At 38.9% G+C, this 17,686-nt stretch overlaps 1 protein-coding gene across 2 annotated transcripts in view; it reads left to right on the top strand.

Annotated features, from left to right (window-relative positions):
- The first annotated feature begins 856 nt into the window (after positions 1–856).
- The window catches only part of mon2 (MON2 homolog, regulator of endosome-to-Golgi trafficking), a 36,718-nt gene continuing 19,888 nt past the window's right edge, over positions 857–17,686 (top strand). For both annotated transcript variants that reach the window (XM_008411144.3, XM_008411142.3), the window contains exons 1-7: positions 857–1,366; positions 10,028–10,091; positions 12,969–13,096; positions 16,194–16,325; positions 16,818–16,947; positions 17,116–17,213; positions 17,521–17,646. In XM_008411144.3, coding sequence (XP_008409366.2) covers positions 1,259–1,366; positions 10,028–10,091; positions 12,969–13,096; positions 16,194–16,325; positions 16,818–16,947; positions 17,116–17,213; positions 17,521–17,646 — 786 coding nt within the window. In that variant the 5' untranslated portion in view covers positions 857–1,258. The remainder of the gene's footprint in view (positions 1,367–10,027; positions 10,092–12,968; positions 13,097–16,193; positions 16,326–16,817; positions 16,948–17,115; positions 17,214–17,520; positions 17,647–17,686) is intronic.

Genomic DNA, 17,686 nt, shown 5'->3' with positions numbered 1-17,686 from the left:
TGTACATATTTGAAGGCGTCTGGCAAGATTTATTGGTATAAACAAGGTTAAGTTTTTGACTATTCTTGTTCCACAGTTTATATTACTACTGATTAATCATCAATAAATTTGATACATTTTTCTGGAAGATGTAGGTGCTCCGATTTTCTGTCTGACAATCAATACACTATAATTTCTATATACAGTAAATCATAAATATGCTTGCCTGCTATTGTAGAACCAAAACGGCACAACCCCAGAAATCATTTTAACTACATACTGATATATGTGGCTGCATAGTATATCCTATCACTACACGAGATATACTAAACAATTTAAACATAATTATTTAGTATAAACATATATTTACTTTACATTTTTACAGTAAAAAATTAAATTAACAATTTTTTTTTACTTAATACACATTAAAATAAAATAAAACTTTATATGTAATTTGTTTAAAGCACTTTTATTTATATCAGATGGTATTTATTTCACATTTCGTTGGCCAAACAATCACGATAGGTCGTCAAATAGATGGTAAAATATGATTGGTTGACCTGCACAGCAACTCAGATGCAGGCCAATCATCTTGCCTTGAACCGTGTTTCACCCGCCCACTGACTTTGACAGAGAACGTTGGCAACTCAATTTCTTTTAATTATTTATTTTGTTTGTTTGCATTTTAACTGTGACTTGGTGGAGCCATTAATTTATTAATATGTTTTTATTATTATTTCCCTACTTATTTTACATTTTGGTTTTTCAAACCTCAAAACCACAAAACCGAGAAGAATTTCTTCCCCTTGGACTTGTCCGGCAGGGGTCGCTGCAGTAATGTTTCTTTGCTCATTACTGTTTACGGAAGTCCTAGTGACGTGTCACTGTCCACCAAAGCATTGTGGGAAGGAAAGCAGAGCTGGCACGGCCGTTGATGGCAGACAGATAAATTTAGTTAATATATTTCGGCTTGCCTGTGCGTCGGAGGAAAAGTCGTAGCGAGGACGACTTCTTCCCGTGGCTAATGCCCGCCTGCTCTGCAGAGGGGGAGCGTATGCGGGTGTCATCGCTGCTGTCCTGCGCACGGGGCGCTCGAAGCGGAGGAGTGGGATCCTGTGTCAATGGACCGCGGCGTTTTTAGTTTCTACAACAAGGGAGGCGAATAAAGCAGCTACGGATTATATCCCTGCCGTGAATGGGTGGGGGGCGACTGCGCTCCGACGCCGCTCGTAAACGTCAACCGTTCCCGTGAGGATTTGTGTCAAAGACGCCGTCAAAGATGTCGACCAGCAGCCCCGAAGCGGTGAAGAAATTGCTGGAGAACATGCAGACGGACCTGCGGTCTCTCTCCATGGAGTGCAAGAAGAAATTCCCCCCTGTCAAAGAGGTTAGTTTGGGTTCGTAGCCGAGTGCTACACCGCGCTAAATGTTGGAAACTTTGTCTCGTATGGGAATATTGTGGCTTTTGGTTTTCTCATGAATGTTTGTTGTCGGTGCCCGTCTCCTCACCAACCATCCGGCCTTGTTGTGCCTGCTGTGGCCGCTGACAGCTGCTCACACGCTTCAGTGCAGTAAAAGTAAAAGTTGCTAATTGTTCCTATGAAAAACTATCACTAAGGTATTAACTAGTTCCTCTCTCAGACACACAACTAGAGCACTTTGAAGTTAGCTTTTGTTGTTTTCGCCCAAACATGGTATTTCTTCCTCGTTTATGTCTGTATTTGTGATGAAAATATTCATTAAGCCTGTGAAAAAAATATTAATGTATTTCAAGAGTTCAGTGAAAACAAGGCTTAAATGTGTAAGAATTCAATTAAATTGAGTATAAATTTTAACAATTTATTCTTTACTTTAACCTAATTGGGGTTTTTTTTCTAGAATTATTCATGTCATGATGGCAGTATGTCGAAGTGGTTCTGTTGGGTTTGGTTTTGTTCTCTTTGTAGCCTTTGGTTTATATTTTATTGGTCGAGGTGATGCATGTTTGGACAGTTATCCCCCCCTTTTTTTGATGCCGTGCAGCTGGACGGATTTTCGCTCTTACTTTTGGACAGTAATGGCAGGAACAAGGTGTTGTTTTTTCAACTTCGTAGCAGTAAGTTCAGACCATGTCTTCTCTCAATCAAAATGGGGAGAGATCATATTCCCCACATCTCTCTGCCCATTTTCCGATCCATACGGCCAGAAAGAAATTTAAACAGGAGTGGCAAAAGCTAATGAGGTGGATTAGCAGTTTACCAACAACTGATGTTGTCATCCAGGACATGTTACCGACATTGTCACTGCTGTAAATTGAGTTGTCATAATGGTGCCATACTGCAACAGTCTTCAGTCAGAGGCCTCTTCAGATTTGCTGCATGACTGACTTCTCCTGAAGTGCCTTACTGCCCACAGCATCACCATCCATAATCATTTTTCAGATATGAGTTACGGCAGATTTTAATTTCCCTTTGGAGTAAATAAAGTTGAATTGAATTATCAAGGTCCCTAAATTGTAAAATCTTCAGCTATGATTTGAAAATGTGACTGTGTTTTCCTTGAATCACTCACCCAAGATGATCGGGTCACTGCTTCTCTTTACTCTATTTATTTGGATGGAAACTGGTATTTTGTCCTCCAGGGTTTTCCGTAGTCACCTTTTCTGACACATTGACTTCATCTAGACATATTTTGAATAGTCTGCTTTAGCTCATGCCATAACACTTCAGTTTAATTCAAATCCAGAGTTTGACTAGGTCTTTACAAAACCTGAATTTTTTTGACTGATTCTGCTGCGCAACCCAAGCGTGCTGAAGCTCAAGGTCGCAAGCCGTCGGATGGATTTTCTCCTTCAGGATCTTCAGGTCAAGAGCAAAATTTGTGACTCAGTCATTCACTGCATGCGTTCCAGGGAATGAGAGCATCCCACTGCAGCCACCGTTTCTGACTCGCCTTCTGATTTTCTTTTTCTGAAATGCTTAGTCTTCATTTTAGATCAGATGTAGCTGGAAACGTTTTTTTTTTTTTTTTTTGCGAGTCGCCAAAAATATTTTCCCATAAGTCTGGATCCTCTGTCGAAAATTTTATTTTTCAGCAACAAGTTCCGGATTTAAAAAAAAAAAAGGAAAACACCTTGAAACAGTTTAGATGGCGAGACACGTCAACAATAGTTTTTTTTAAAGATTAAAACTCTGCTCTTATTTGTAGAACATTTTTATCCATCCTTAACATTTAAAATATCTGCAGTAGCTGTAGAAAAAGCCAGTTAATTCACAGACAAATAGCTTAGAGTTGGGTCGCCTCATTAGGTGCTTTCAAAATGTCTTCCTCGCCGTTTTGGAGTAGATGTGGCATTTTTGTGGACAAACATCAGAGGAAGACAGGAGTCATGATTCACACATGGATCTGACCTCAGCTAGGAAAGTCTGAGATGTCCATTGGGATGGAGCAGAAAGGAGCTGAAGGAAAAAAATAAAGGAAAACTGTGTTTTCAGGAAGAAATATAAATAAAACAACAAAATTATATATTTATGCCTTTACTAAAATTACATGTTTTGAGTAAAACGATCGTTGAAGGAAACGGCCCATATCTGTGGTACGGATGAGTGGAGTAATAACCACAAGTGAGAGAAAACAGTACATTGATTAACAATAATAATCATGAAGCAGGAGCTACTAGAATAAATGCTTTACATCAGTAGTAACCCGGAGTTTTTATGACAGTTACCACCTTGGTAAACGGTAAGTTTTCCCAAGTGCCACCGAACTGACAACCTTTTTTAACACAGCTATACAACAGGTCTTAGTTTTTCAGATTGTATTTTGTTATTAGAAAAAGGGAATGTAGTTTAATTGTGCTCCATTAAAAAGTAAAAAAAAAAAAAAAAAGGGCCGTAAACCTCTTAAAGTCATATTTTTGGAGTGGCGATGTCGGTAACTTGACACCGTCCCAGACTAACTTTCTCACAATAAATTTTGCTGGACGTTAAATTGTCCCTGTAATTATTGTGATAAATATGTGATAAATATATTGCTGTTTTGAGAGCATTTCAAGTAACTTATCGATAAAGGTAAAATAATGTAAGTTCACTCTCTCAAAGACTAACAAACTTTAATTTTGTAAAGAACACGTCACACTAGAACTGGAAGATGATTGAAACGTCCAAAATAAACACAACCAAAAACAATAAATAGAAGGGAACATTTAAAAAACACACAACAGAAACCATAAAGAAAATAGATTATGAAGTCTTTGTAAACAAAATTGCCATTAAAAAAGTGTTAATTGTCAAAATTGAAAACATAATTGAGCTCATTTTAATTTATTAGACTTTAAAATCCAGCATGTTATCATTTCAGCAGTTGTGACACTTTTGCATCAGAGCCTCTTGTCATACGTACTTACTGTGGCTCTTAACAGTTTTTTTTTTTTGGTTAAAGCAAAGATCAGTTTCCTTGGATAATTTATCTCTTTAGCTGAATTGAAGTTAATCTTGAAATAGCTTTGTGTTTATCTTAGAGTTGGGGCCAAAATAACTGTGCAACCCAGATAACGTCCTGGTATTTGTACCGCAGTTTGAGATCCTTGACTTCAGGCGATTCAGTCCTATGTACACTTCTCAGCTCTGTAATGTGTTAACAAGGTAAAACTAGCAACAACAAAAAAAATCATAGTCACCTCCACTTTCACCACATGGGTGTTAATTTAGCTGCTGTTCTTTCAGTCGAACCATCTCCATGTTGCTGTACAAAATGATGTTGCCTGAAGCTGTCAGCTGCACCATTCTGTCAAACTTAATGGTCTCTCCTGAATGTGGAGGCGTTTATTATTATCCACTAATACAGCAGTGTAGAAGTGGACCAAATTTATTCACTTTTCTACAAACTTACTGGATCATAAACTCTTTTTTTTCTCCCCATAAGCAGAGGGACCTTTTCTGATCATGTTATCTGCAGAGCTACACTTGCAGATAACCCGACTTGTTAGGCATCTCAAACAAACTCAAAATGTTTCTCTATAAAGAACCATAAGCACCGTAGGCTCGGTTAGATTGGGGACCAAAATTGAAACATTTGTTTCATTTTCAGCTGATGGGATTCATTTCACACTGAACGGTGTTGCAAACCAAATGCTCTGAGCTGCCTGTTCTCCCTCCTCACCTGTGGTGGCGCTAGACCAAGAAACACTAAAGGAAACGCTTCCTTTTTCACTAAATGTGAACAACAATTAGTTTGCGGCAGATTTCAGCGGTTGTAAGATTTTTTTTTTTCTTGTTTTTGGTGAAAGACCACAAATAATTTTTTCCCTCTAGCATTAGCCTTTCATGTTTGTTTAGGTTGAATTTACCCAGAATACTGTGCGCTATAGTCTGCTTCCTGTTTTGGGAGCGATCTCAGGCCCGCTTGCATCCACATATGCTTTCGGACCAAGTTCAATCGAACCAGTACCTAGGTTCTTTTTGGAGTTTGCTTTTTTGGTCCGCATGAGAGTTTGATTGCGCATTCAGACCTTCACAAACCAACTGGACTTTCTAGACAAACAAACGAGAGTTTGATTAAAGCGAACTAAACAGGACTGGCGTCAGTGCACCCTTAAAAACTTCTACCTTCAGAGTCTTTATAACCCTACTGTTGGCTTTTATTTGCTTCTAATCCACAAATAATTGTTCAATAATACACAAAACATGTTCTATTGGTGTGCAAAGTATTGGGAAAGGAAGCGCCCTCTGTCCATTTTTAGCTTCGATTTGAATATTTTCCGACTGCGCAGACCAGATCTGCTGTTTCTCTGGAGTATAATCAGTCGCTTGCTGAACTGATCGAATTCAAATGACGTCGTCCTACTCTGTTATTTTAGTTTAACTGCATGCAATTAATTGCGTGACAGTGATCAGACAGGTTGTTCCGCGAAGGGCAGACGGGAAAGTGTTTGTCTATCGGCTCAGTTCGTCTGTTTGTCCTTTTCTCCGGTCGCTTAACCTTGGAGAAAGATAACATTCAAATGAGATAGGGAAGGCATTTCTCCGGCTGTGTGTTCAGTGCCTGAACATTAGAGATTGATATGTTAATAGGGATTGCTCCTGCGGTCAAGCCGGACCACAAACAAGCGTCTGATTTTACATCTCCTGTTGGCTCTGTGGCCTTGCCTCAGGTCGTTATCAAGCTACTGCCTCAGATATCGACTTGTTTTTAATCCTCGGCGTTTTCTGGTCCTTACAAGCTTCCTTTCCCCCACGTGTAAAAGCCAGCAATCCGGAGATCGTCTTTGGTTTTCTCTTAAACCTGTCCTCACATACATTATTCATTTCAAATAATTGAAGTGTTGTGCAACAAGCAGAGAAGCTGTCTCAGCACCACACGGTTGTGGTGGGTATGTAGCAAATGAATTGCAATTTTCCAAAAATGGTACCGCGTCGTTTGTCTGAGCCATTTAAAGCTTTAACTTTACTTCATTCCTCATGTTCTTGAAAGTACTAAATTTCCGATTATCAACAAAGTTAAAGCTTATATTACACCCAAAGCAATGTAATTGGGAAGTAGGAGGGAAAATATATATATAAACTCTGCCACGGATTCTGTTCAATTTATATCTGATCTTTGACTGGGCCGTTCTGTATGTGCTTTGGATGTGACTTTGGTACAGAAGTGATTAGATGCCAGAACTTAGAAATAAATCCAGTAACAGCGTCTCGTTCTAACGAAGTGCAAAAGTTGTTAAAACAAGACATTTTGTCATTACAGTAGTACGAGTTTAATCACTTTCTCATGAGAAATCTTCTCGGTAAAACTAGAAATCTTCTCATTCTGACGACGTGCAAAGCCAGAGTTTCTTGTTTTAATGAGATATAAAAATACTCTCCTGACGGATTACGTGTTAAAAAAGCATGAAGAAGTTTATGGGTTTTTCAATCACCGTGAAAACATATAAAAACCCATCATAGTCAACAGTTCTGAAAACCACTAACTAATCACAAGAAACTTTGATTTATCGTGACGTTAAATTCCAATTAATGACGTTTAAAAACCCTGAGCGCTATCTGCGTTGTCAGAATTAATATTTTTCCTATTCGCCTCAGTGTTCAGTGCAAATAAATTAGATTATATGATCAAATGAAGTTACCATGTACAGCTTAGTAATACAAATCTCACTTCTTTATGTGACTGGAGTCCTGAGGATGCCTATTTTAGATGTTTTTCTGGAGCAGATTTTGTTTGTGAGGCTGAGATTTTTTATTTTTTCGTCTTCGAGTCATCAGTAGATCTATTCCAGATTTCTCAATCTGTCAGCCACAATTACGTTGCACCACAGTGCAGGAGTTTCCTAAAAGAACAGATTTTTTTTATTTTTTTTATTCTAGCATTATGCCCAGGACCAGAAAGTGAAACAACTTTTGCCTTAGAATTAAAGAACCTATAAAATAACTAAGCTAAATGCATTGCAAGCACTTGAAGAGTTTATCAACGCATTTCAAGCAACTCTTGTAGCAGTTTTGGGATTTGACGGTACGACTCTGAAGGCCTGACATTTGTCACAGCCTGCTAAGTCAGCTCGTGAAAAGCGCTGACCTGTGCAGACGGCGCGGACACATTGCTGCAGAGGACGGCCTCGGCTCGCGCCACCGCCGCTTTTTGTGATGCATCTGGTGTGCAGATGTGGGTCAGTTCCCCTTTAAGGGTCTCCTTTCTAAAAAGGCTCCTTAGGAGAACTGAAAGCATTGCTGCTTCCTGATTTGTTTTCCACGCTGCGCTGCGTCGTCCATCCATCTTAATGTTTCAGGAACTCACTGGAGTTTTTGTGAAAATGTAAATGGGCACCGATAATTGACAAAGAAAATATTTTGAATATGCCGGCAGCATGAGGTTCCAGTTAGGATGTTAGATTTATTTTCTTATTTGTGAAAGCAGCACTGCTGCTAAATTGAACTCAGATGTTTAAAGAAAGTTTACCAAAGCTTTTTCGTACAGGAATGTCTAAAAAAAAAAAAGATAAATTTAAAAGTTCATTTACTTAAGGAAACTCATAAACAATAAGATACTTCAACTCTTCTTATTCCTAATTTTGATAAACATAACTTACAGCTGGTAAAACCCAAACTGTAGCTACTTGGTAAAGAACAATGTCACATTACAACCATTAAAAGTTTCTTCTTTCAGAAATGTGACGTTGCGGTCCAAACCAGGGGTCTCCAGAGTGCGGCAGAGTATGCAGCCCCTCTGAATAATTTTGTGTGGCCACCTGCTGTAACTTTGACTGCACTCGACCTCTCTTCTCTTCAGGCACTTGCCTTAACACTAACAGCTCGTTGCAACACAGCTTAACGAGGAGGAGGAGGAGGAGGCTGGTGAGGAAGGAGTGCAGGATTTCTTCAGAGATTAACTTTCAGCAGGCCCGGCCTCGGTTTGGGTTAAAAGCCCAAGCTGCTGATCAGGCATTGCTTGGTGACAAACACAGCTTGGCAGATTATGAGTAGCTGTTCTCCACAATAACTGGATCTTGCGGTTGTTTAAGTGGTAGGTTGTTGGTGGGATACAGCAGCCATGTTGTCATTTCTGAGTCAAAGTGCAGCGTAACTCTCAACCACTTTGACGTGCCTTCGTTCACTTTGAGCAACATTTGTTTTCTTCTATTATATATTTAAATTGACTTTCAAAAGTATTCATACCTCTTGAACTTTGTATGATGGGATAGACAAACAAGAAGTGGTGCATAACTGTGAAGTGGAAGGAAAATAATAAACAATTTTTTAAAATGTCTAAAACAAAAATCCTAATGTGTTGCATGAAACGGTGGGTTTTTATCGTACTGTTTATCATTTATCGTGAACATTTCTTATCACGATAAGAATTTTCATTTATTTTTATAAGTTATTGATAGTAAATAAAGAATCGAAACTGACTGTAGGATCAGATGTTATTTTTTTATATTTTCTCGGCTGTTTGTTCAATGGGAGCCTCAATAAATATTATGAAAATTAAAAATGTAATTAACTGCAGTTATGGTGTTTGTCTGGATCACATCTGTTTACTTTTTTTGTTTAGTAAGGGGCGTCACAAAGAAGCCAATTTCAAATGGGAATGTTTTTTAAGAGTAATACTTATTTGTGGTGCCATAAAAGCTGTGATTAGTAACCTAAAACATAAGGCAACTTTTTTACCCACGATCTTTATTATCACAATAGTACCACAAAATATCCCAATAAAATTATAAGTCCTTATGTCCAGCAACCTCGTTGACAAACTGACAAAACGTGAACAGCAGGTTACCTGGACATTCTTAAAATGTCTTAAATTCATGTATCTAAAATTAAAGCCTTAAAACGTCTTAAATTTGTTGGAAAATATGTAAGTTGGCCTTAAATACGTTAATAACAGGTGAATAACACGTATCACAGAGATCTTCATTGTGTTCTGTGTCTTGATGTGTTTGAGGCTACAGCTAACTAGCTGCTAACTAGCCCAAGCTAGCTAGCTTTTTTGCATCTCGGTTTGGGTTAAAAGTCCAAGCTGCTGTAAGCGTAACTTATCACCAGTTGGCTGGACAAAGATTTTGTCTTTGCCACTGCCTCACTTGTGTTGCCAACCCAAAAATGCTTGACACTGCTGCATAAAATGTACCATTGTCTTTTGTACTTTTCTGTCATGACATAGGTCTTAAATTGTATTCATAATGGTATTAAAAAGGTCTTAAATTTGAGTGAAACCCTGGAACACTTTAACGTGTAACGGTGAAAGATGAACACCTTAAAAATGACGAGAAGAAGTAGTAATGCTGAAGCTGCTACCTAAAGAAGATACGCAGGTTGGACAAAAACAAACACTGGTCGGTAACTTTGCATTTTGGCTGTTGCATAAAGATAAGGAGATCCTTATTTGAAAGCTGTCAGCACTCTCATTTTTACCGTCGCCTTGCGTCCGTCCTCTTTCTCGACATCCCCTTGTTTTGCGTTCGTAGCTGACAGACATCCCACAGGGGAAATCAGTTCCCAGTCGCACATCTCACTAAAGCCACGGCCTCATCTGGGCGTATTTACCAACACTTTCTGACATCTCACTTTCTGTTTTCCTCTAGGCTGCAGAGTCTGGCATTGTGAAGATTAAAACCATCGCAGCCAGGAAAACGGACATACTGGCAGGTAAGCTGTGTTACATGGAAGGTGATGGCGACATGTTGCATTTTCTAATGTCAAAAACCATTTTTATTGATGATAAGAATTAATCAGTATATTAAACAGTAGCAAACTTAATTTATGAAATAGATGTTACTGAGGAAAAAACTTAATTGCAAAAGGAATTAAAGGTAAACAAAAGCCTGAAAAACACCACTTGGGAGATAAATTTAAGAGAGGCTTAATTTGCAATTAGTAGCTCACACCAGAGCAAAGGTTAAAAGGTCACGTTGTTGTAGTCCAGATTTATGGCCCTCTTAGACTGACGTTGAGTGCAGTGCTGTCTGCTGCAATGATGCATCTAAAACCCAACTAAGAATAATGATACCCTATCGAATTCCTTTTTCTTTTACGAAACAGATTTTCTTGGTACACATCAGGGTAATGGGCACCATCCTACAAGAAGATATTTACTGTTTTATGTGACAACTGAACAGAAATTCCAGCTGTGCTAAATTAAATATTCAGGAGAACAAAACAAAAACAGAAGGGAATTTTTACATCTTTGCACTTGAACAGAAACTCACTTTTGTTGTCAAACGAAGGCAAAATTGTTAAAGTTGTGAGGAGAATCATCCATTCTCCATGCTGAGTTCTTTATGTATGAGGCTAAAGAAGAGTCAGTGAGTTGAATTCATAAATTCCATTTATTTATACCAAAATACACCTGGTCCATTCTGACTTGCTACCTTTCAGAGCTAACATGCACAAATGGCGAAGAGCAACAGTTGGTAACTTCTTTTGTTAGCCTTTGTCTAAGCTATGCCCCAAAGAGGGCGTTCCCTAGAGTGTCATTTCTTCTAAGCAGAGCTCTCATTTACATTTCCTGTAGGTTTAGCTTAGCAACTAGCTAAAAGAGATGGAAGAAAAACACAGAATGTATTTATTCTCAACAGTTGACATGTTAAACTTCTTTTTAGTGTTTTAGCTTGATTAGTCTGATTGACAATGTTAGCATTACTAGTTGTCATCTATCTCTGTGTACGTTAACCGTAATAGACCCTTACCTCAATTGTGAGATTTGGAAACGTCTCCTAATCTTGCATGTTTTCCTGACAGACAGAAGTGATCCCTTCATAAGGATTAAATATGATCGCCATAGCTGTGGTACCGTCAGGTACGTCAGCTGCTGTCGTCTTGGTGCCGGTTTGAAAGTAGCAACCTGAATGAACAGGCAACATGCCAACATTGAGAAATTTTTTTAAACTGCTTACTTTCTAGAGTAAGTTCATTTTTTAAACATCTCTGATACTGAGAAGAGCTAACTGTCTTCCTCAGTGACTCAGAGAATACAAGCAAAGAGGCTTTGTTAAAGATTCGCAATCCCTTTTTGTTTTTAGCATGATAGCCGCCTCAGGGAAACACACAGACACTGAGTCTGAGTCCTTGCTGAAGGGAGTTGGTATTTAAAATGATGTCTTTCATTTTGGTGATCATACTCTACATCCTTAAAAATCTCAAATGCTTGCAACTGAAATTAAGGCCTTAAAATGTCTTAAATTAATTTTATAAAGAAGTTGGCATGTATTATGTTAATCACAGGTTTTAAGTTTTGTCTTGACAGGACTATTTACTCTTGTGTTGTTTTTTTCTCTTGGGACTTTTTTTCCAGTCAAAACTTTGAGTTGCACTTGGACATCATCATCGTATTTTGGGACTTGAGACAGTTGAGGCTACCACTAACTGCTAGCATACCCAGACTAGCTAACTAACCGTTGGCTAGTGACGCGAGGCTACCGGTAACTCACTGCTCACATGCCCTTGCTAGTTAGCAACCTAGCTTTATTTGGGTCTATCATAGGTAAATGGAAATTTATCGCCAGTTGACTGACCAAAGTTTGTACATTTCTGTACAAATAAGTCTTAAATCTCATTCATCATAATTTTAAAAAGTTTGAGTTGGTGTAACTTGCAGAAACCCTGCTCTATCACTGATCTTTTGTGGCCTTCATTCAAGTCTTCTTAGCTGCCAAACTGCTCTGATTTGCAGCATTTTCATGTCCAGTAAATGAACTGCATTGTGCTTTTCTACATTTACAACCCCCTCAAAGTGCACTGAAGTAATATCCACACATTATTTCTGCAGACCAGAGGGGTTTGGGGTCACGGTGTCACCTAATTGCGAGACAACTCCTCTTCCTCGCAGATCCACGCCCACCCTCCTCATGAGTAGAAAATTGTTTTGGTACATTCCTCGACAAATCCAGCTTCTTCTGATTTCCAGTAGCGAAGCATAGCTGACATTTTCTGAGTGAACAAAGCAGCCCCTCTGTAACTGTACACTGTGCAACAAGTGCTTGTTACAGAGTCTGTGTGAGTTTTTGGATTTGAAACACAGTTACTGTTCTGGTATTTAAGAGAGAGAATCTTTTAGAAAATCTGTTTTTCTATTCTCTGTTCTGCCGTCCTGTTACCTGCTTAAAGTCTTGCTCTCTCTCACTTTCTCGCAGCCTGAATAAACCACAGAGTCTCAACAAATTCAGTTTACTGTTAAATAGCTTCTTCACCAAATCTGAAATTGGGTAACTTGGAGTCTTCACTCAGTACTCGCTTCCTCATTGATGAGTGTTGCTGTCATGGTGATCTGAAATAAGAAAGGATTTCTGAGTTCCTGAACAGCTAAATTACAAATGAAGCTAAAAAAAATTTCTCGTTACCATCCGATTTCCACAAGCGTTTCCTCTTTCAAAATGGGTGCTTCAAAAGTTTGTGTTCTTAGTCCTTTTTATTAATCTATGTTTGTATTTTGATATTTACATTTTGATGCTTTTTACTAGAGTAAATCACACAGCAGTACCCTTCTGCTATAACGTGACATTGCTGATCTCTGGTGTTTTGCTGCAGCACTGAAGGAGAACAGCTCAGAGGTGGTGCAACCTTTTCTGATGGGCTGCGGCACCAAAGAGCCAAAGATCACCCAGCTGTGTCTGGCTGCCATTCAGAGACTCATGTCTCATGAGGTAGTGTCTGAGGTAAGGACAGAGAGCAAACACAAGGACTCAAGCAGCTGACGTCAACAACCAAATGTGCATGTGCATAAACAAATACACTAAGGGGGAAAAAAAGTAGAATTTGATGAACACAGAAAAACCTCTTGTTGCTTCTCATTAGGTTTTGCTCTGATTCATGAGCATCTCATCATGTTTTAGTATTTAAGTTAACCAACCCAGCTAGATAAACAATCAAGATTTTCCTTTCGGTTGCTATTTTAGGAATATACCAAAGTTTGTTTTTAGGATGCACCTACAGATGGTTGGCTTGCAAATGATCACTATGAATCTAAAATATTTCTATCAACATTTATTATTTTGTAACTCTGTTTATTTGTACCTTTCAGTTAAGTTAACTTTAATTTATTGGTCATGTAAATATTATAAGTGCATAAGTTAATAAAAAAAAAAAAAAAATTGTAAATGTATGATGAATATGTGCCTTCTAGACCAAAACAGCCTGTACTAATCCAAGGTGTCCACGCATCCTTAAAAAGTCTTAAATTCATGTATCTAAAATGAAGACCTTAAAATGTCTTAAAGCCTTTAAAACGTAAGTTGGGATTTCAATCTGATTGAATTGTCTTTAAACGAATTCCCTAAGAAGCAACGTTTCAGCACAGCTGCAGTCAGAACAGGAAGGGTGGACTTTGTGGGTTTTTTATGGTTTTAAGGATAGGAACTTAATTTATTTTTGACAATAAATACGTTAAGGATATTTTACTTTGAGGCTTGAGTAGAGACAAAAATACAACACCTGCAACACTTGAATATAGCTTAATTATTAATGACTTCTAAAATGGATGCAGCTTCTCAATAGCGACATGTCTCATGTCACAAAGCAGCTCGCTATTTCTTAATTTCTCAGTGATTTTCTTTTTTCCCCCCTCTGTAGCCGAGGAAACCACTGGCTGAGAAAATGCATGAGCCTCGTTACATGGTGTGGGAGTGCGGGCACAGTTACAAAAACCAGAGGAAATCATGTGGAGTAAGATGGGAGGGGGGAGGGGGATGACTTTAATAAGTTTTTAAATTAATTTGATGTTCAACATAGGCTTATCAGATGGGTGAAGATGGTCTGAATCTTTAAATAGCTGAGCTGCCGGTGTGCTGGTGCCCCGAAGCTTCACATCTGGCTTGTTAATTCACCATAAAAAGCTGCTATTAAAAGCTTCCTGAGGTCTACATTCTGATGTGAGGCTGTGATTTCATTAGTCTGAAACAGTTCCTGAAGCTTTTTGACTGATGTTTAACAAAAAAATCACAGACAGTAGTTTCATCATTTGTTGGCATGGTTTTATATGAACTTAATTTCTTTTTTTTTTTAAGTTCAGACTTCAGTAAAAGTTCAGACAAAATAGTAAAAAAACAAAGCATTTATGAACCTGCTGTTTTAATTCTTATTCAGTAAATTGACGTGTTAATTGGAATATTTTTTTTATTTAACATTAATCTGTTCATCTCTTACCAAAACAACATCTACCAATGTCCCTTGTGAAGTTGTAGTGTTTTTCTTCACATTTTTCTTATAAATGTTTTGCCTACTTTTTCTCTCCAACTACCAAATACTAGACTTATTTTGAAGATTCTGTGTTTTTAGAAAAAAATAACAGTGAGCAAACAAGACCTCCTTATACCAAACAGGCATTTTGTTCTGTTTCTCCACTTAATACATTTCAGTGTTCAGGGCCTCATGGGACAAAGCCAAGCTACATCTCAAGGTGTCACTCAAGAGGTTTTAGTTTTACTTTTGACATTTAGAGACAATGTGGCGGCAGTCTTAAGGGAAGAACTGGAGTCAGGTGAAATTTCTTAACAAAAATGCTATAATTGGGCAGCAGATGCTCTGAATGAGCTCTTAATGGCAACACCTAATAAGGCATCTGGTTGGTACAAGACTGAAGCAGCACTGCCATCGTCGTCAGATTGAGACATCCGCCTTCAGACAGCAAACATGTCTCATCCGGAGAGAAATGAGTATCAGAAAAGCAGGCTGTCACAGTTTGAATGACAAACCCCTGAGGAGCGTGAGGGGGGAACGAAAGGTCAGGCGAGCTGCAAAATGTAAAAGCTGGAAGTTTTCCACTGAAAATAAACACATAGCTATTGTAAGTAGGGATGCACCGATCCACCTGTCTCACTTCCAATACCGATATCTGAATTTTAGTATCGGTCGATACCGATCCGATAGAAACAGAGCGGAATTGATTTAAATATTTTATATATAGACATAATTCTGCAAGCTTGGTCAAACATGTAAAACAACACAACTTTAATTTGTTCAGTCAGTGCCATTAGGAGTATAACAACTAATGTGAAATAAATATTAAGGAAACAGAAATGGACAAAAACAAAAGGTTGACTACCTTGGTCAAACATTTAAAATAAACATCAAATCTTCTTTCAAATGGTGCATAAAGTGCATTTAGGAATGCTAAATATAAAGTAAAATAAATAATCAAGCATGACATGAAATCAGAGAATTAGACAGAATAGATCTACCCTAATAGATTGGCCACATTGCAACGACTCCTGATCTAGAATCGTTTTCAATATCTGATTAAAGATTTGCCAAATTATCTGGAAGCTGATGTTTTCATAGTAGAGATGCTTCAGGTTCTTTGTTAGAATATAAGTTTTCATTCCTCTCAGAACAAACAAAAAAAATCTTGATCTGATATTTATTGATCTAAATACATAGATTAAACTTGAGGAAACTTTTTACAGAGAATGCTTCAAAAGGAGAAAAAAAATCTATCTGGTTTTTCTTTGTTTCCCATTTGGGTTTTGAGGTCGATCATTTAATTGGATCTCACAATATTTTCCGTAGGCTTTTAAAAAAACTGCGTGTCAAATAAAAGGACATGCAGTGTCACTTGGTGTCAGCATCAGCCTTTACAGACGGCTAAATCTGGTGTCTGATGTTTGGTTGCTGGCGTCTGGAAGCAGCTGCTCCCACTGTTGTGTCTCTGCTGAACGTGGCGGGTTCTGCATAAAGCGTAGAACCTGTGTGCCGATGTGCGGACATGTTTGCGCCAACATTTAACGTTTGCTCTGGTTCTTTTTGTGCGTGCGCCAGGCGGCTGCAGGGAACATCATCAACATGTTGTGGCAGCTGATGGAGAACGGTTTGGAGGAGCTGAAGCTCTTGCAGACGGTGCTGGTCCTGCTGACCACCAACACGGTTGTTCACGACGAAGTCCTCTCAAAGGTAAAAGGTCAACACAATCATGACGTAATCGTCCTTCTTTTACTCTCCCCTGATGCAAAGGTGGCGTACCTTAACTTGAATTGTTTCTGATGTGAATAATTTTCACTTTCATTCTCAACTTAGTCAAGACTATTTTGATGATTAATTGAATAAATCTGAGTTTTTGGTGTCTGCCCCTTTAAGTACTGAATCCCATTTAGGGTTTAAATCTAAGCATGAAGTTTAAATTCACAGAGCTGGCTACAAGTATTAGCTACCATGATAAAGATAGCCATCCATCCATTGTCCATCTTTTCTTTTATGTAGCCATCTGTCCATCCATTCATCCGTCTTCATTTCGTCCATCTTTTTGACATTTCTCAATTCGATGCGCAGTGCCACAAATGCTGCTTTTACTTTTCCTGGAAATGCTAAAGTGGTGCAGCTCTGACTAGGTGTACGCATTCATGTACATATTCCACGTCTCTGAAGAGTCTCCCGCGTCGTTTTCAGGCCATCGTGTTGTGCTTCCGTCTCCACTTCACCAAGGACAACATCACCAACAATACGGCGGCCGCCACCGTCAGACAAGTCGTCACTGTCGTCTTTGAGAGGATGGTCGCCGAAGACGAGCGATTCAAAGGTCTGCATGATAAAAAAAAAATCAGTCGGAACAAAGATGCAGTTTCTGATTTGCTGTTGTTACTTTAAAGAGACGTAGATCTGAATTTTAACAGTTTGTTTTTCCTGCTTGGATCTAAAAGCTGTGGTGGCTTAAATGTTGTAACAATGTTGTGTTTCTGGACGAAAGGCATCGCAGAGCAGCCTCCTCCCGTCCAGGGAAACACCAACCGGCGCTCTGTCAGTACCCTGAGGCCCAGCGCCAAGGACGCATACATGCTGTTTCAGGTTAGTCCACCAGGAGGCAGCAGTCCTCCACCCACCTGTCCATCATGAGTGTTTGAGATCATCTGTAATCTAAAGAAAGAAGTCAAAATGTCTAATTTTATCATCATAATTATGTGGATCTTAAAGCTGTTACTCTTGTCAGAATTTCCTCAATAGCTCCTTGTTTTCTTACGCTCTGCCTGGTGTTGCTTACCCACAAAGCCTCTCTGTGTGCGAGGGTCTTTATTCTCCCACCAGAGCCAAGTCAGTGCACTGTTTCTGCAAGTTGGATACAACTCTCTATTGTACCGGATGCTTCTGCCCGCAGGACCTGTGCCAGTTGGTGAACGCTGACGCCCCCTACTGGCTGGTGGGAATGACAGAAATGACCCGAACGTTTGGCCTGGAGCTGCTGGAGTCGGTTCTGAACGATTTCCCCGCTGTTTTCTTACAGGTACGCCCTCGCTCTTATAAATAAAGGTAAAGGTAAATAA

This window comes from Poecilia reticulata, chromosome 6 (assembly GCF_904066995.2).
Source record: "Poecilia reticulata chromosome 6, P_reticulata-male-v2, whole genome shotgun sequence".
NCBI classification, from domain to species: domain Eukaryota; kingdom Metazoa; phylum Chordata; class Actinopteri; order Cyprinodontiformes; family Poeciliidae; genus Poecilia; species Poecilia reticulata.
This window is presented reverse-complemented; position numbering and strand designations above follow the sequence as displayed.